This window comes from Palaemon carinicauda, chromosome 3 (assembly GCF_036898095.1).
Source record: "Palaemon carinicauda isolate YSFRI2023 chromosome 3, ASM3689809v2, whole genome shotgun sequence".
Classification (NCBI taxonomy): Eukaryota; Metazoa; Arthropoda; class Malacostraca; order Decapoda; family Palaemonidae; genus Palaemon; species Palaemon carinicauda.
The window spans coordinates 131,562,902-131,583,456 of NC_090727.1; the positions used below are offsets into that span (position 1 = coordinate 131,562,902).

Sequence of the window (20,555 nt, forward strand, 5' to 3'; positions counted from 1 at the left end):
CCAACGTTTCTTCCCAGACAGTTGATCAGCGGACGAGATAAAGACGGGCTCAATCGTCTGCAGGTGGGAGTGACGGTCTTTGGAAGACACGCCCGCAACCACCGAGGATACTTCTGTGCGCCTAACAAGGCCTGCCGAACCCTTATGCCCTTCGACATTGCTTCTCCCCTGGGCTTGGGAGCTTGCAAGAGGTCCCGGACTGGGAGGACGACTGGCTCGCACAGAAATATCCTCACGCACCACACTGGCACTGACACTAGCACTTGGCACTGCACTGACACTAGCACTCGTCACAGCACTGGCACTAATTCCACCCACTGCACTCTTGACCTTAAGTTCCTTTACTTCGGCCATCAGAGACTTATGGTCACTTACCACTGACTCTACTTTATCGCCTAAGGCCTGAATAGCACGCAAAACAACAGACATATCAGGCGGAGGGCAAACAGTAGGTTCGGGGGTAGCCACTACAGGGGTAGGAAAAGGTAGGGGATCATGAGGTGAGGAAAACAGTGAAGAGTGAGAAGAACTCCTCCTAACTCTACCTCTAACTTAGTTGAATATTTCAAAAGACGGACAAATTCCAATTCCGAAAGTCCGGCGCATTCCTCACATCGATTTTCTAACTGACAGGGTCTGTCCCTACAGTCAGAACAAGCGGTGTGAGGATCTACCGAGGCCTTCGGAATACGCCTATTGCAAGACCTACATCGTCTATGGGAGGGAGCTTGCGAAATGTCAGACATCTTGAATCCAAAGAGTAAGTCAAAGGGGGTTCCAAAATCAAGCAAAAATTCGTTAACCGTTAATCAGGACTATATAAAAGCTATCTAGCTAATATAAGAAGGTTTCCAGTAAAGCGACAGCCGTTAATCTGAGAGAATACTTCACCAATTAGCCGTGAAAATACTCGAAGACCATAAGCGTATCCCAGAACGTCTTGCCGGAAGCACGACAGAGGAATAATTGAGGAGGTGTCAACAAGAAGTACTTGAGTACCTGGCCACAGGTGGCGCTGGTAAGTACACCCCCTTCTAGTATTGTGATAGCTGGCGTATCCCTCCATAGAATTCTGTCGGGCAACGGAGTTGACAGCTACATGATTATCGGGTAAGTTTAATATTGAAAATAATAGTTTCAGAAATATATATATATATATATATATATATATATATATATATATATATATATATATATATATATATATATATATATATCCAACAATAAAGGCAAACCCCCGGTGGGAACTCTGGGTTTTGGGTGGGGAAAACATACTGGGGAAACTGTATATAATGATAAAACAAGCATTTTCTTCTCTATACATTACCTTCTTGGATATATAATAAACCGATGAAAAAATATGGTAATAATGAGCTGCGCAATCTAACATTAGCAGTGTTTTTCATTTATTTGTTGACATTCTATGAGTTGGTTGTATTCGCTCTCGTTCGTTCGTTTGTACATAGTAGGTTTCGACCTTCTGCGCATAAACTCCTCCCACCTGCGCATAAACTCCGCCTCCACCAATAGGATTTGTTCTTCTGTATCCACCAACTTTAACTATTTGACTTCACCCGGTTTTGGTTAAAGTATTCAACTTGATCCAGTACAACTATACCATTCCTTTAATGTAATACCCTCGTATACATATTACGTTTGACCCAAGAATTACTTGTTTTATTATCCGATATCTTATAAAACCATCTCATTTTATATTCCCATTAAATATTATTTATCATACACTCCATTTTATCTTGCTATATTACTTTTATACATTTTGTTATTACCTTGCCACGCCCCGATTTCACATAAATACTTGCTCTGGACAAGTTTCCCAATTTAGTTCATTCATGTTTACTCTCTAGACTCCGTTGTTTTTCCGTTAACCAATCACGAACCCATACGTATAGAAAGTTTGCACGGGGGGGGGGGTTATTTCCCAACCCCCTTCCCTTATCTCTTCATACCCCTTCCAACAAATCCTTTTCCGTGGAAACCTTTGTCCTAGTTAGATCTTTGTTATTTCTTAAGTGAGGTTTTTTTTCGTATTTTACGATGGAAGTTATAAAAACTTGTAAAGGCTGCAGTATTCCATACTTAAAAGCATTTGCTAAATTTCATGGGGAATTTTTTGATATGTCATCCAGTGTTGATAATTTCCTTAAATCACATAATGTAATACCCCAACGTTTAGTGTCCCAAGTGCCGTTCATAGAAGTTAAGACGTCACAGTCTCAACACCCTGGTGACCCACAAGTTTTGTCGTCCGGGTCATAAAAGTAAGTGATTAAATTCTTTAATTTGAATGTTTTTAGCGTGCACAGCTGAACATTACCGATTGCCAATACAAGTTTGTGACCTGGGAAGGGGGTCCACGGCTTGCCCTGGGAACTACTAGGTAAGGTTAGGTGGGTTTGTTAAGTTCTGTATCCTTTTATATATTGTGTAAAGGGTATATGGAAAAATGCTTTAAAAGACACATGCTAATATTAGCGTAGAATTACTAATGTTAGCAATGTCAGCGTAACAATAGCAATGTCAGCGTAACATTGCTAATGTTAGTGTGTGCGCAGTACATATGTTCTTGATGAGTGAAGTGAGGACGGAATTTGAACACGTGCCATTATATTTAAACATTTTAACAGAAAATATATGTTTTCCTGTAGAAAATAACGTGATTTAACCGGTTTTCACCTTCATATCATCCGCAACAACAACAACCAGTTCGGCTACTTGAAGTTAGTCGAACTGGTTGTTCAGTTTGTTTGCGGTTGAAATGAAGGTCAAATTTGGTTAAATCACGTCATTTCCTACAGGAAAACATATTTTCTGTTCGAAATGAGAATCTGTAATACAGTACAACTTGCCCCTAATAACTATAAGATTTCCTACCCCGAACAGATTCTAATAGACATAAGAATTATTCCTAGAATCTTGAAGTTTAAAGTAGACTAACCTATTGAAATGAAGGTCAAATTTGGTTAAATCACGTCATTTCCTACAGGAAAACATATATTTTCTGTTCGAAATGAGAATCTGTAATACAGTACAACTTGCCCCTAACAACTATAAGATTTCCTACCCCGACCAGATTCTAATAGACATAAGAATTATTCCTAGAATCTTGAACTTTAAAGTAGACTAACCTATATTAGGGAGGCTATGACCCGGGTTCTAAGATGGTCACAGAAAAAAATATGTGAAGACATGCAATTATTAAATGAAAATATAGAATATTAACGATGTAAAAGTTATTTCGCTTTTCCATTGTAACAAATTATAAGAAAATAAAGAGATAAATGGCAAAATTGGCCGTGATCTGCTACAGACTTACAAGATCGTATGTGCAGCTGGTATCGTCTGAACCACCCAAGACGGCAGCTGCGTCCATTTCTCTCTCTTCTTCCTCATTTAAAACGTCAACCATAGTTATCCCCTTCTCTTCTCCCTCGTCTGTCAAATCCTTCCCATTTCCTTCGGCCTCAGACATTGTCGAGCCTCAATATAGGGTGATTTGTGATGTCAGTGAAATCGGCGATTCAAATGGATGTACGAACGAACAAATCAGTTTGTTATTCTTGTGTGATGCTGTCGAAGAGTTTTATCAGGCAAATAGCTAGCAAACAGAGTTGCCAGTTTGGCCTTTTTTCCGGCCCAAAAAAAACTCAAATTTGACCTTTTGTATTTAAATAGGTTGGCCTTTAGTAATATGAAAAAAGCCGAGCCTTAAATACTATATTTTTGACCTTTTTCTATTAATGGATTGACCTTTTAAAGCCTCTATTGATTAGAAACTGACCTTTTCTCATTTAGAAAACCTGGCAACCCTGCTAGCAAACACATTTAGGTGACACAGATTCCATAAAACCATATAGAAATTTACATATTTTTTATTTATTGTCATATTTTAGGTTTCTAGGTCTTAAACTTGCACTCCAGCTTTATTTGATCACTCTATATTTCATTATTGATGGATTATCAATGAATTTCAGCAATGCTAAAAAGCAGAGAAAATTAGTAAACAGTTAAGTATTTTTAAAGGAAAGGAAATATAGAAACCCTACATTATTGATTTAAAGAAAGTTGTAAGGTATGGTTTAACCAGGATATATTCATTATTATATTAGTTTTTCACCATGCCCTTTAGTAAATGTAAAATGTTCTTGGCAGATATATGCTGAAGGCGAGTGTTCGTGAAATGGTCATGAACGAGATACTCATAAAGGAATCATTGAACCTCATTGCAAACAGAAAATCAGCGAACAGTGACACATTATGCAAACCAGTGATCTCTGACGTAAACAATGATTGTCTGTGCTAGAGGAAAAATTACGAAAATAATAATTCACACACATACAACAGCAATGAAGCTCAATTAGAAGTTTCTCATATAATGTCTGAGATACATCTGAATTTGTTTTCCCAGACGGTGGGCAAAAAAGTTTCTTCTTGAATGTCAGCTTCAATCAAATGATTTATTGGATTTTATCGTATACACATATACTTTTTTTTTATTAAATGATACACTTTTTACAATTAATATGTCGTAACATCGGAACAACTATTCTTTTGTTTCATTGAATACGGGGGTACTTAAAACATTGTGTGTTTTTTTTTTCTTTACCAATTCGACAGTTACTTAAGAATAGGATTTACTCAATATTTTAGGAACAGCAATTAAATTTAACGTATATTTAAGAAATTCATGAAAAAAAATAGACCACACCTTATTTAGAGTACACAACAAATAAGAAATTAAGGACGGAGAAACGGTCAAGGTTTCTTTGAACATCTGTCAATTTAGTTCTTTTCTGTAGAATTCACCACACAATAAAAGAGAAAAATATAGTTAGTATTTAAAGAATAAAGATACGTCACTAGAACTATAAATCATGAACAAATCACGCAATGTAAAAAAAATGGAGTATTTTATAAGCAAGAATGGCATCAATCCTCAAATGCCGAATCAAACACATGAATATGATGCTTTTGCCTCGTCATTCTGGTTATGGTTTATTGACCATCCTGTCCCATATTGATAAAGGTAAATCTTCATCATGCTTATAGTAAACATAAAAAAACAGACACCATAGCCTAGTTGAGACAGCTTGAGAACCTGAGTCAAATGAACTTCTTGATGCGCATCTCATCTTTGTAAAACGGAAAATTATTGAAAGTTATCTGGGACGTTATAGTTTATCATTATATTTTATGCAGAATTTGGCAAATTCAGATGAAATAAGACAGGTAAAAGAGAAAGTAAGAAATAGCGAAACTCAAAGAGCAACAGACTACAGTTACTGGGGAATGGTTATAGTGAGAAAAATGAACGTGAGCTAAGTACATAAAAAGGAAAGATAAATTGGAATCTATGATGAGTGAAATAACGAAATATGAACATAAAATAAAAGCTGGAGGGCTAGTTTTTTTACAATAAGGATAAATATATAAGAACAGCGATCATCTCTACTCTCTTTACTGTTGTAAAAACACGAAGAGAGGAAATCATAGGAAATAAATTGGAGGGGATGCAATACAAAATCATTAAAGGAATACAAAAACAACATTCAAATAACCATTTTGACTGAAATGGGTATATAGCAAGTAGAAAAAAAATCATTATCAGACAAATAACCTCTACAACAATATCGTGACATCAGAAAGAGGAGGGTTAATATAAGAGGAAGTAAAATGCTTAATAAAGTTTATGAATGCTTCGTTGGAGAAAGTGAGATAGAGGTGTGGAAAAAAATTACGAAATTGATATGGAAGAAGTTAAATTATATACAAAACAAAGGCTTAAATAGAAAATAAAAGATATAAGTACCAAAGAACTCCAAAGGAATCTATGAAATAAAAAGAATGTGACTAAGAGATACAAAGATGAGTTAAGTTTCATAGTGATGATTTTTATTATAGTCTTGACTCAATGGGATTTATCTAAAAGGTGACTGAGAGGGAATGAATAAAGTTATGAGCTGTAAGTCATATGTGTCAGAAGAGAAGAATACAGAGCAATAATTTCAAAGCTTCAGTTGGACGAACATTAAAATAAAGAGTGAAACAAGTATAGCCCACAATCCAAGTTTGCATCCATCAGAAATCTAATGAGTCTATAACTGTTCCTCCTCGTTATGGAGACTTTACCATCACAATTAACGAACAATGAAGAATTGTGGGAATTGATGTTGGCTGATTATAGCAGACACAGAAGAACTACAAGAAAGGTTTTTAGCATGGAAAGGAGCCCTTGAAAGGAAAGGATTTAAGGTAAACATTAGAAAGAAAAAGCTAATGATTAGTAGTAGAGTTGGACATGAAGTAAGCATTCATGTGGAAGATGGTAAAGTACTTAAACAGAACAATAAATTTAACTATTTTGGATCAATAATACAGAAGGAGAATATAATGACAAAGCAGTCGTGATATAGAAGGTTGAAGAAGCGCAGTGAAACAGGTGAGACGTAACTGGAGTTATTTTAGATAAGAACATGTCATTAAGACTCAAAATGAAGATTATTAAGACAGACAGTTATTAAGCCCGTACCATCAAATGGGACAGAAACTTGGGCACTTGAGAAGAAAGAGAAAATAATGTTGGTAAGAACCGAGATGATTACAAATGTGGCATCCTGATTTTACTTGATTTTAGTGCTACTTTTGACACAATCGTACATGGATTGCTACTACATTATTTACGATCCGCTGGTATTGACGGTGAAGCTTTTGAATATCTAAAAGATTACTTGGTTGACAGAAGCTTTTGAATATCTAAAAGATTACTTGGTTGACAGAAACTTTTGTGTACGAATTTGATCTTATTTATTATATGAATCGTTAGGTAGAGGGGTACCATAGGGAAGTAAACTAGGCCCAAACATATTTTCTCTCTCTACTATTGGTCTATAAAAGAGATTATAGAGACATGAAGTAAAGTTAAAGCTGTTTGTGGATGCTACACAACTTTCCTTCATAAATGTCAATGATGATACATCTGAGAATTTAAACCACATTTTTACCAGTTTTATGGCATGAATGCTGTTTAAACAGATGAAAATAAACCGAAGATATGGCAGTAGGAAAGTGAAATAATTCAAGAAACCATGAAAACAACTAAATAAATATTATCTAGTAAAGGTAATAGCTTCTCTCGGTGCTCAAATAAATATATGCATTGAGAATCACTAAATATTATCCCAGAAACGTTGCTTTTGTAAAGAAATATCTGGATGAATTTTGTTATTACCAGAATTGATTACTGCAACTCTATATATTATAACCTACCTAAAGCGCAACACATGAAGTTACAAAACATAACTAACAGAAGAGCAAGATTAATAGAGTTTTCCGTCACAAGGTTATGGAATATTATTGCCCGCCTTTATTAAACTAACAAACAGACATGGAAAGACTGAGCAGTAGGTTACGACCTTCAATGCTTGGGAGTGTGTGCTCTGGTGCTGGGAAATGTAACCTTGGGCACCGGCCAGTACGAGAAAGCAGCCCTGTATGTGAAAGAAGCGAAGTAAATATTAAACCATAAGATGTGAAATATAAAAATAAGAAAATGTACAGATTAAAATAAATGTCAGTTTCATATATATACTAAGTAACATATAAACTATGAAACGGCATTTATTTGAACCTTTTCAACAGAAAAGTGTATTCACTAGGTTTAAAATCATGACGTTCCACCAATACTACTGTCTGATTGGGAAGATCATTACACAGTCTGCTCAGACCAGGAATAAAATTTGAATAGGTTATTCATAAATCCTTTTATTACTCTTCATTGGCCAATGTTTGTCATTTAGTCTAAGTTACATTTTGCTGCAGGATACTATATAGCATTGAGCTTTGTGAAAGAAAAAGCAGGATTCAGAATCGACTACATACGTAGTAAGAGAGTAGGGTTCCCCTGCTGTATAGGACTAGAAAAGCAGCCCTTAAAGTAAGTAAATTAAATTACATATAATGGATATTAAAGTTTGGAAAAATCGAAATAAAAAGGATGGTCAGGATTGTGAAAAAATCTTTTGCAGCATGTACAAAGAGCTAATGAGACGATGGTATCAGACAATGCTAAGAAGTCTAATAAAATTCAATATTTTTCTCCTAGTTAAGGTGGGAGTCAGGTGCTGAAAACCAGAAGAGGAAAAGTAATATTCAAAACAGGCCAGAGTAAAAGGATTAAAACATTTTCTCAGAATAGACAGGTCTAAATAATCTTGAAATACTCTCTCAATGTGTCATTTTTGTGCAAATACAAGAGACAAGCCATATATGTTTCCCAAGAGTAAATTTTATAAAATTCATACCTAGAATTATATATGAGCTGCAATCTCCAATGCTGTACAGAAATCCCTTGATTATGGTCGGGAAGTTCGTATGATTGGCCTTGATTTTAGTGCTGCCTTTGACCGTGTTAATCATGAGGCCCTTGTTTTCAAACTGAAACAGTTGGGAGTGGGTGGGTCGTTTCTTAGCTTTATTATTGATTTTTTAAGTAATAGATCTCAAAGAGTTGTTGCTGACGGGCACCATAGTGAGTATAGGGATGTGATATCCGGTGTTCCACAGGGTAGTGTTCTTGGCCCATTACTTTTCATACTATATACACATGACATGTGGTTTGGCCTAAAAAACAAGCTTGTTGCATATGCAGATGATGCTACTCTCTTTGCATCAATTCCATCCCCTGAATGTAGATCTGGGGTTGGTGAATCCCTTAATAGAGATTTAGCTAAGATTAGTGCATGGTGCAAATTGTGGGGTATGAAGTTGAATCCTAACAAAACTCAAAATATGATTGCAAGTAGGTCAAGGACGGTGGCTCCTCAACATCCGGATCTCAGTATTGATAATGTTTCTTTAAATTTGTATGACTCTTTCAAAATTTTAGGTGTGATTCTCGACAGCAAATTTACTTTTGAGAAACATATAAGGTCTGTGTCTTCTTCAATTACACAAAAAATTGGCTTATTGAGAAAGTCTTTTAAGATTTTCGGTGATCAATCTATTCTGAAGAAGTGTTTTAATTCTTTTATTCTACCTTGTTTTGAGTATTATTCTCCTGTCTGGTCTTCAGCTGCTGATTCTCATCTTAATTTGTTGGACAGAAACTTACGGTCTATTAAATTTCTTATTCCTGATCTAGATATTAATCTCTGGCACCGTCGTTCAATTAGTTCATTATGCATGTTGCATAAGATTTTTCATAACTCTGACCATCCTTTACATTCAGATCTCCCTGGACAATTCCATCCTGTTCGTAATACTAGACAGGTAGTTAATTCTAATAGCCAGGCCTTCTCCATCATGAGGCTCAATACTACGCAGTACTCTAGAAGTTTTATTCCAGCTGTTACCAAGTTGTGGAATGATCTTCCTAATCGGGTAGTTGAATCAGTAGAACTTCAAAAGTTCAAAGTTGGAGCAAATGCTTTTTTGTTGACCAGGCGGACATGAGTCTTTTTATAGTTTATATATGACATATTTGTTTTTGATGTTGTTAATAGTTTAATATATGACATATCTGTTTTGACGTTGTTACTTTTTTTTAGATTGATTTATTGTTAGTTTATTCTCTTCATTTATTTATTTCCTTATTTTCTTTCCTCACTGGGCTATTTTTCCCTGTTGGAGCCCCTGGGCTTATAGCACTTTGCTTTTCCAACTAGGGTTGTAGCTTGGACAGTAATAATAATAATAATAATAATAATAATTTAGATAAGGAAACATTGTTTATGGAAAGATTTGGTTAGGATCTAATATCTTTGGCTTCTTTAAAATACTGGATTGATTTTCAATATGATTTACTTCCCCACATTTTGCACCATAAGCTAATTTTAGCTGAATCTCTGTTGAGGGACTCAACAGCCACAGGTCTACATCTAGCTGATGGAATTTATGCATAGAGCAAAGCAACATCTGCGAAAACAAAAAACTTACTTTCGGGTCTAAACTACTACATATCATGTGTGAAGAGTACATACATTAAAGGGCCAAGAACAACACACCAAAGAACTTCAGGTATTACATTTCTGTAGTCACTATGATCCCCAACAAAATATCTAAAAGAATGCCTGAATAAACTAGAACTAGAAACAAATGTTAACATAAGACACATGAGTGACAAACATAGGCTATCTGAACCAAGAACAAATAGTAAATTTGGTGAAAGGGCTTTTAGCTACTGTGCGCCTAGACATTATAATAAACTGCCAACTGAAATGAAGGACCTAAAGGGAGCAATTGAATTTAAGAAGAAACTAAAGACGTTACTTTTCACAAGATCATATGATTTGGAAGATGCTACAATCAAAGAATTGTATAAGTTATAATGAAAATGTTTCGTTAGATGATTAATATGGACCCACCCGAGAAGTAGTTCACTCGACCTCAGTGGAGGGTTGGATTTAAACCCAAAACAAGTAACAAGTAACTAAATACTCTTTCCAAACTATTGGTCAAATTTTAATAATCTCCTCATCCTAAAGCTTTGACGTATTTCTATATGGAGTCACTGTTAAAAATTCAAAACTAATATAGAAAAAGATAACCCACCATCTCTGGACTATTTAAGTTTAAAATATGGCCTCATTATTAACACAGTTAAATTAGCACTAGAATCAAAACCAATCATATGAACATTCTGACCACAATCAAAGCACTTCTGCCTAACACTGGTTATCATATAGAGCATCGCAACCTCCAGGCTCCAAAGTCTTAGTGGAAGATAAAATAACAAGCCAGGGAACTGATTACTTTCAGTGTATCCTCATAGACATAGAGGTTTTCCCCAAGGTGTTAGCCATGAGAGAAGAGGTTTGGTGGAAGAGGATGCCGTTGATAGAAGGCATTGGAGAGGGCGCATCAGATAACAGACCATTTAATGCGGGGATACCGGTGAGAAAGAAGATTATCCATGTAACAACTAAACAATCAATTACCAACTTAACTGAATAACAATCTCGATATTTTTCAAAGTGAGCAAAAATTGTGTGAAATAACCCTAAGAAAAAACAACTGGGAAAGAGAATAGATGTTACATTGTCAACAACACAAAGCTTGAAATAGTTTTAAAACAGTTGGAAATGCGTCTACAAAGAACGTCGATTATCTCAAGCCATTACAGAATGATTTTCTGATAGAGCTGTGTTTTGTTGAATGCACCTAGGGATTCTGAAACAGGGAAGCTATAATCAAAGTGACTGAGAAAAACAGCTCAGCAAAGTCTGGGAAGGTTTAAACGTAGCAAAAGTTAGAAAATTATAGAATTAAAGTTTGAAGGAGACACTATATTTTAAGATTTGTTTTTCTTTAACCATCTGAAAGGGAGTAAGTTTCCAAAAGGAATGATTTAGGCTTTGAAATTACCTGGAATCAACTATCTAATAAAAACAAAAAAAACAAAGGAAATATCCACACTACTCATATGGTTAAGATACACGATGATAGAAAGCCATCCTTTGCGCTTGTTTGTAATTTCAAGGCTCACCATAGGGAGTGATTAAATTCTTTACACCTACTGATCGCCATGGCTTAAGAGCTGTGGTCTTTGCCTCTGAGTCAGGCTGTGACCGAGCAAACCATAAGTGAAGCTGTTCATAGGCATAGTAACTGACTCTTCTGACTTTATATCATGTAAGGTTGGTTCTCCAGTTGGGACGCCTGATCAGGCCTTGCTTTCGTTGGAAATTAAGACTGAGCAGTGTGCCCCTGATGTGTCATGCTCATGTAAGATATATATACAATCTTAAGCAGACTGGAATGGCATTTTGAGTGATATTTTACATTTGAACTAGTCACAATTGTATGAAAGTGTTACTTTTTCCAACATATTACTATTTAATGTGCTGCCAGCTCATCTAAGAAACATGTCAGGAGTGAGCGTAGATGTGTTTAAGAATAAGCTCGATAAATACCTAAGATGCATCCTAGACCATCCAAGACTGGAAGATGCAAAATACACCGGAAGATGCATTAGCAACTCTCTGGTGGATATACGAGGTGCCTCACACTGAGGGACCTGGGGGAACTCAAACAAAAAATAAGGCACTAAGTATTCTAGAAGATTTATTCCAGCTATGACCAGACTGTGGAATAATCTTCCTAATCGGGTAGGTGAATCGGTGGAACTTCAAAAGTTCAAACTTGTAGCGAATTTTTATGGTGAACAGGCTGATGTAAGTGTTTCTTCATAGTTTATATAAATATGACAGACCTATTTTAACGTTGTTACTGACCTTAAGATGATTTATGTTAATTATTCTTTGCTTCTCATTTAGTTTATCTTTTCCTCACTGGTATATTTTTCCCTGCTGGAACCCTTGAGTTTATAGCATATTGCTTTTCCAACTAAGGTTGTAGGTTATTATCATTATGATTATTGTTACTTGTTACAACTAGAGAACGATGGTTTGATTTTAGTGTCCTCATAGAAGAGCTGCTTACCATAGCTAAAGAGTCTCCTCTACCCTTATCAGGTGGAAAGTAGCCACTGAAAAATTACAGTGCAATAGTTAAATAAGAAATGTTCGGTTATGTCAGTGTTTTCAGGTGTATAATGAAAGGGGAAAACGTGTAAATAATAGGCCTGACTATTCGGTGTATGTGTAGGCAAAGAAAACATGTGTAACGAGGGAGGGATCCAATGTAATAGTATCTGGCCTGTCAAAGGACCCACCAACTTTCTAACAACAACAACAACAACAACAACAACAACAACAACAACAACAACAACAACTAATAATAATGATAATAATAATAGTTTCGCACTTGTTTGTTCATTTGCTTTATATTTTAACTGACGTGGGAGATAAACTCCTTTATACTACCCTACAATTATTTCCTATTCTTAGTACAGTACAGTATATGAGTTTTTTTCAGTAACGATGATGATTTGATTATTTTTCTAGCCCTCTCATGTTTAGACCTACTGCTTTGCCTAATTTATACCAGCCAGAGATGCCCAATCTGATTGTTTTAAAGGTTTAAAGGCCACCATGAATGGCAGGGGCAAGGGACAGCGACATTGCAGGACAATGCCCTAAAGACTGTTACATGTTATCCTATGACAGTATTTTGTTTTCCACCTGATAAAGTGTTTAAAAGGTGTAGATTTATCTTAAAGTGATCAGATGTATTTTCATCTTTGATACTACCTTGTATTTCTGGTATGATCTGTCTTATTGTGTCTGTGCTTCGATTTGAATGACAATATTTTAACTTGTCGTCACAGCCAATTTTAAGTGTAGAAGTGACCCTGTCCAATTGTCCTATTTATGGTTAAATATATACTATTTAATCTATTATATTGTATTAATTGATGATTTCTTTAGCGTAATCTAATACCTCCTGGGCAATGTTAGTTTCACTACATATTCTTGTGGCCCCTGTGCCCACTGTGAGCAGTTTGTGGTGGAAATTTTCATCCTTAACTATTCAAATGCTAATTAGGTGTACACTTTAAAACAGTTTTCATCTTTTATTAGTTATAATAATTGAAGATTCTCGTATTTAATTATGTTTTTTATATTTCATAAACGTTATATATTCTCATTCTCTGGTACATTTCCTTATTCATTAATTCCAAGAATGTGTCAGCGAAGAATATATTGCAAACTCAGGTGATTATGAAATAAAAACAATGATTATACAAGAATAACAAGCTGCAATGAAAAAGGGAAATAAATTATAATTTCCTTCGCAAACTAGTCATAGCTTCGAAGAGGAGCCACACAATACAGTGCCACCGCCAGCGGGAACTCCCAGCCCCGTGAAGAATATATTATAAACCCGGGTGATCATGAAATAAAAGCAATCGTTATTCAAGAATAACAATGTTCAATGAAAAAACGGAAATAAATTATAATTTCCTTCGCAAACTACCCATACCTTCGAAGAGGAGCCACACACCAACAGTGCCACCGCCATCTTTTGTCGGCCCGAGGAACTAACGGCTCTGGGTCACGTGACTTGACCTTCGATGACGCCATATTATTAGACGTTTGTTATTGTTGTGGTTGTGTTGGAGTGGGCGGTGGACAGTTTCATTAGTGGTACAATTGGGACATTTGTGTTCAGTTTCAAGGGATTTTTAATCGATTTTACAAGACGGGAGACAACCTCAAAGTGCCGTCACTTGCCTAGGTAAGGGAAATCACCTCTTCGGTGTTGATCGGATTTCTTTTCCTCGTCGTCGTTATAAGACGATTGTTACTCGATAGTTTTATGGATATTTCGTAAAATCATGGTACTTTTAAGGGTTGTGGTTAATAAAAAGGGGCGTTTTTTCAATCCCGTTCTTGGATTGTGGCTAGGACGTGTGAAACATCGGCCAAGCTTAGCCTACTGTGTCTAGAGGCAATGGCCTAACAACACGCCATAGGCTAGGCTAGGAATAACTAGCAGGTTGAGAAACCCCGGGGTAGTAGTCTACTTTATGCTTTCCTGTTTAAAGAACAATGTATTTTGCCTTTTTTGATACTTAGAGATTAGTATATAAGGCTGAATTAATTTAATTATTTTTATTTATTTTTTAAACCCGAGCAGGTTGAGAAATCGCAAGCTAGTAGTCTATTATATGATTTCGTGATTACTTGAACAATTTAATTTTTTTTTATTACTTGAAGATTAGTGTAAAAGGCTGAATTAATTTAATTATTGTTATTCAATTTTTAAACTCGAGCCTAAACCAAGTTATGTATGATTTTAGGTCTAATTTAAATTGTTTTGTATAGACTACTCAATGAGGATATCGGGATTGGTTTGATGTATGTGTTATTTATATAATTCAAGTCAAACTAGGCTGGTGTAAATTCTGTGAACTAACGTTGGCATGCTGGGCTCAGATGATTACTGGAGAAGTATTGAATTAAGATAGAGATGACTGGCAAAATTTAACAGAGGCCCTTTGCGTCAATAGGCGTAGGTAGGAGGAGATGATGATTGTGAGCTTTTGTAGTTCTTCGGGAGAGACCAGGTGTAAAATGTCAAAAGTTAGTACTGAAAAAACACTATAAAAGGGAAACAAATGCAAGAACACAACCTAACCTAAGACATGTATCCGTACCCACGGGTGGGCTACACCTCCTGTGATACCACCCTTAGACTGCCATATCCTTAGCTTACCCTAAGATTAAGTCCCAACCGGCTTCACACTTAGCATGGTAGCATTAAATCGTATTTCTTAAATCATGAAATTTTTTTTTTATCGTATTTCAGACCACGATTAACAATAATTTTCTCATAAATAGAATCTATATAACAAATATTAAGAAAGTTTACACTTGTCCCAACGAACTATTTTTACCTCTAGTTCTTTGTAGGATTAATGGCCAAAGAGTGTGAAAAGGATTCTGTTGTGTAAAATAATTTTACGAATATTGTACTACAGTAGATTAAATCTTTCTTGGTGCATATAGCTCAAATATCTTTTCTGATTGAGGCATGAACACGCAACATGTATGTTCTGAATGCACAATACTGTTGGTGTAACTGCTCCGCTCCTCTTTTTAGTGTGAATGCACTATCTTGGCGTTTTGGTTGATTTTGACAAATTGAATAATTTTAGTCTAAAAGGCTCCACTTTTAGCCTTTAGCTCAGTTAAGCTTTCTTTCGTTCTTTCTTTTCTCTCATTTTGTTTTTTAACCTCTTTTATGTACATTTTTGCAATGCGAGGTTCCCTCCCCCAGATTCCTTGGTGTTGATTGCCCTATCCTGCCCAGAATTGTCTCCCTTGACCCGTTGCTTGACCACACTGTCTAAATTGCATATATTAACACAAATCACTGTGGGAATCTAGACCATTTAAATAAGGAAAAAAAAAAGAAGTGAAATACAGGGGTTGGAGCCTAACCTAACCTTCCCTAGCTTTGGGTTCGAGTTTTTCCTGACCTTGGCAAAGCCCACATTCTGATCAAGGATGGTGAGAAATGTGATGCAGAGCTGCTTGCTAACTTAACCTAACCTAGTCTAAGTCCCTCTATTCTGCCTGACAGGAAGGATTAGGGCACATATCTCCTCTCCCTACTTGCAGCCTCTTCTTCCTGATGTAGGGTACCAAAGATCATAGAGAATTAATACTTATATTTTTTTTTTATATATCTTAGTTATCTGCTGTCTCTTCTGTGCATATCTCAATTCAGGTTTGCCCCAATACATTCTGTTACCTGTTAAGGCTAGAATTGAATTTAAGATTTGTTTGTTGATTCACAAAGCACTTGCAAGTGATAAGCCTAAATATCTTCAAGATTTCTTGGTCCCCTACCCTCAAGCTACTAGCGCTGCTGTAAGAGTTAGACATGCTGATGACCCATATAGACTATTTGAAATTAGTGTGAATCATGCAATAGGAGGAAGAACGTTTTGTTATGCTACACTGAGACTCTTCAACGACCTTCCACTTAATGTCAAGAATAGCAAAAATGCGGCAGTGTTCAAGAAAAACCTGAAGACTTAAATCTTTGGAAAGTGTTATAATAGTGATCTGAAAACTATTAAGCCTGAATACAAATGCTAGCAAATAACTGAAAAGATACAGAGCAAAATAGTAACTAGAAAGAAATTTTCACACACCAAGGCCCGCCTGAACAGACTCTTAGTGTCTGATGGAGGGCAAGAAATAAACCCCTAAAAGTATAAGTAAAAGCAAGTGATGCCCCTTCACTGTTATATTGAGTTGGATGGATAGAGTGGCCTAAAAAACCAACCAGTTCAAGAGAGGCAAATCCATCTAGAATAGAAAAAGTATAGTAATGTCTCAATTGTTTTCTTGAACTAGCCAGTAGTGGTACTATTCAGAACTCCCGATGATAGTCTGTTCCTAAACTTGACTATCCTGTATGTGGTGAAGTGGCTGGCATTATGGTTATTGGTAACTATATAGAATTTATAAATATCTGTGGTCTTATTTATATTTGAGCAGTTCATGGTTTCTGTCAACTTATGTCTTAATCTACACTATTTTAGAGAGTGCAAATTGAGGCATTTTAGCCTCCCCTAATATCCAACATTCTTGTTTTTGAATGGTGACCAGAACTGGAATGTAAACTGAAGTGGGATCTAATTATTGTAGTGGATTGTATGTAGTTAATATTGATTCTTCGTTCCTTTGCAGTTAGTTGACATTTTCACTATTGTATTTTCTGAGCTTTATTTTCTATTTCTATATATTGTATAGAAGGTTGTAAGCTACTTTTGATTATTACTCTTTGGTCTTTCTCTATCCGGAAAGCCTCTATCAAGGGTCCTACTATGTTCCCTCTGGAGGATATCGAAGCAGTCATTGAGAAGTGGAGAAAGGCAAGCCAAGACTCCTTTCTCCACTGGACCATAACATCCCAACAACCATAACATCTCTTGATGACAACTCATGGTCCCCTGGTCAGCTATGTATCGCATGGCTTTCTTAGTTTTGTCACTTGAATGCTTAACTTCATTAAATGACAGTTCACCTATTCACCTTGGGTCTTTTTATAATGGTTTTATCGGTATAGGTATCAGCACTGATATCCATTTTTGGATTATTAGAAAATTGGCAAAATGGATTTTTGTATTCGGCATTAATTTCAGGTTGTTTATGTAGTTATGTAATCTTGAGACACACTGTTTCTGACCATTTGCCAATGAGAGTTTCCCAGTTTTGTTTGTTAAACTCCCACTTCATTCATGAACATTGTCTTTAATCTCCAAAGTGGATTCCTGTCTAATCCTCCATATGGATAGTTTTTGATATATCAATCTAATTTTATCTTATGTATTATTGTTATTGTTACTATTATAATTATTATCATCATCATCATCATCATCATCATCATCATCATTAACCCTTTTACCCCCAAAGGACGTACTGGTACGTTTCGCAAAACTCATCCCTTTACCCCCATGGACGTACCAGTACGTTCTTGCAAAAAACTGCTATTTAATTTTTTTTTTTGCATATTTTTTATATATTTTTTTTTTTAAAACTTCAGGCATTTTCCAAGAGATTGGGACCAACCTTGACCTCTCTCTGATGAAAATTAAGGCTGTTAGAGCAATTTAAAAAAATATATACTGCAAAATGTGCTTGAAAAAAAAAAAAATAACCCCCGGCGGTTAAGGGTTGGAAAGTTCCAAATAGCCTGGGGGTAAAAGGGTTAATGATAATAATAATGATAATAATTATTATTGTTATTAATAATAATAATACTGAACATGTGATTTAGGAAGTATAAAATTTGGGTGAAGCATGATTTTCCATTGCATAAGCCATGCCAACTATTTAGAATTAGACTTTGTCTCATTATGTTATTTGGCACGGTAGAATCTAATGTCTTAACAGGAACTAAAGGTATGTCAGTAAGCCTTCATTTCCTTGTTCATCCTAGGAACCTTTTGCGGATGTTAGTGCCATTTTTTCTGGTCCTTGGAGGAATTGACTAATCTTTTTTATTAGAAATGCTGTATAGGTATGATTTGTCCAAAATCATAAAATTCTATTCCAGAATTAACATTAAGTCCAGATTACTTTTTGATTACAGTGTAATTGTCATTTGTTTCAACTGCGTTTACATAATTTTTGGTAGCATTTGTCTCCAAAAATGTCTTAGAACAACAAATGCTGTATTATTCATCTGAAAGTTATGGCTTAAATTCTTCATAATTATTCATTTATCATTATTGAAATCTTTAATCGTTCTATGATATTCTTCCATTCATATTCTATAAGAGAGAATAAATACTGTATAGTACATGATTTTCTCCTAATGTCATTGCCTATTATTGCTACCCAAATCTAACTGGTCTGCTGTGCTCTAATCTGGCTGTTTTATAACAACTTTCTCAGTGTTTGCAATTTAAACTGTTAGAGTGAAGCTTCCTTTGTATTAGAGTCCTTGGTGCCTTTTACAATTTTTGAGAAATCTTAGCCAGTAGGAAATAGTTGCTAGTTGGGAAGACTTGAAATTCTATTATACCCCTACTTCTGATTAAGAAATTCTTAAAATCTACAAGATTCGATTGAAAGCCTTTCTAAGGAAATGTGTATTGCATTTGAACCTCAGCCTTGCCTTTCGTTGTCATATGAGGCAACTTTCCTCAGATAAGTACGAGTGGTGCTGGCAAGTGCTAAGGTTCATATTGCCCACCACTCATAGGCTAATACCAAGTTCAGGTGAGTGCCGTCACATCAGTGACCAAATCCTACAATTTCCCCCATTCTGATAGGTTATCTAGTGGTAGCACTTCATGTCTCTTACTGTGCTTTCAGATACAGTATTGAGATGATGCTGTCATGCAACCAATAAAAAACTTAAGTAATTTTAAACTTTGTCGTGATTTTCGTATGAATAAGTATGATGTATTCTTCAAAGCATTCTTATCATTCAGTTTATTTCAGCAATATGCTTTACAGTAGTCTTTGCTTCTGTAGTTCTCACCTCAGTAACTTAATACTGAATACTATGTGGGTCCCTATGTTGAACATCATGTTTATGAAAATAAATCTCTGTTAAGTATGTACAGTATGTTCATTGTGATAAAGAGTTACATCACATGGTTACAGTACTGTAGACCCATATCCCTGCTTGAGTCTTGAAGCTAGAGAGACTTTCAGAATAGCATGGTCCTTCAGTTCTCAATGCATATTAATGGGTGCATGAGCAATGGATTTTCTTATGCACCAAGCCTGTAACCAGTGGGCCAGCTGGGACCTTAAGAGCCTAGACACAGTTATCTTCATGTTTCAGAGTCAGAGGCAGGTACCTTGTAGGGAGGTACTGCAACTCCGGAAAGCCTCTATCAAGGGTCCTACTATGTTCCCTTTCGAGGATATCGAAGCAGTCTTTGAGAAGTGGAGAAAAGCAAGCCAGGACTCCTTTCTCCACTGGACCATAACATCCTGACAACCAATTGCACAGGCCTCGTCAGGCCTGAAGGCTTCTCCTATGGCAAGACAAGCCCACAAACCCTCCAAGGATGATTTTTGTCCCACTTCATCCGTTACTAGGTGCCCAAACACTCAGAAGGCGCCCTTTACCAATAAGAGATGAAAAGGAGAGGGAGGTGAGGGGTAAACAATGGGGTCAGTTTCTCCGCTAAGGGTGACAGTCTCCCCTTGATGTCACCAGGGGAGGATGGATCATCCCATTCCCCAGCTCTTCCCCTCCCGTAATTTGTCCACCAATGAGGTCAACATCCTTGAGTCGGGGATTGGTAAAGGACATAGCGTGGAGGGCAGAGGTCCAGACCACGGTAGAGAAGGGCGCTCTCCAAGAAGTTTGCAATGGGGTTCCCAGTCTTCTTCAGTCACCTTTTTTTTTTGTTGAGAAAGCATCTTGAGGCTAGAGACCAGACATAGTCTTTCCGGCGTTGTACAAGATCGTACACCTAACAACGTTTAAAATAGAGACCACAGCTAAAGTCAGACAAGCAATTAGACCATTAGATATTAGGATAATAGACCTTAAGGATTCATACTTCCAGATCCTGGTTCATCCCGCCTCCAGGAAATACCTCTGGGGTATATTAGCGGACAAGGTACAATATACCAGTGCAGAGTGCTATGCTT

The 20,555-nt window shown here is 36.2% G+C and overlaps 1 protein-coding gene across 1 annotated transcript in view; it reads right to left on the reverse strand.

Annotated features, from left to right (window-relative positions):
• LOC137638530 (putative E3 ubiquitin-protein ligase UBR7) overlaps nucleotides 1-3,574 on the reverse strand; it is a 46,659-nt gene extending 43,085 nt beyond the window's left edge. Inside the window, exon 1 of the mRNA XM_068370654.1 lies at nucleotides 3,335-3,574. Coding sequence (XP_068226755.1) covers nucleotides 3,335-3,490 — 156 coding nt within the window. The 5' untranslated portion in view covers nucleotides 3,491-3,574. The remainder of the gene's footprint in view (nucleotides 1-3,334) is intronic.
• Between the last annotated feature and the right edge of the window lie 16,981 nt (nucleotides 3,575-20,555).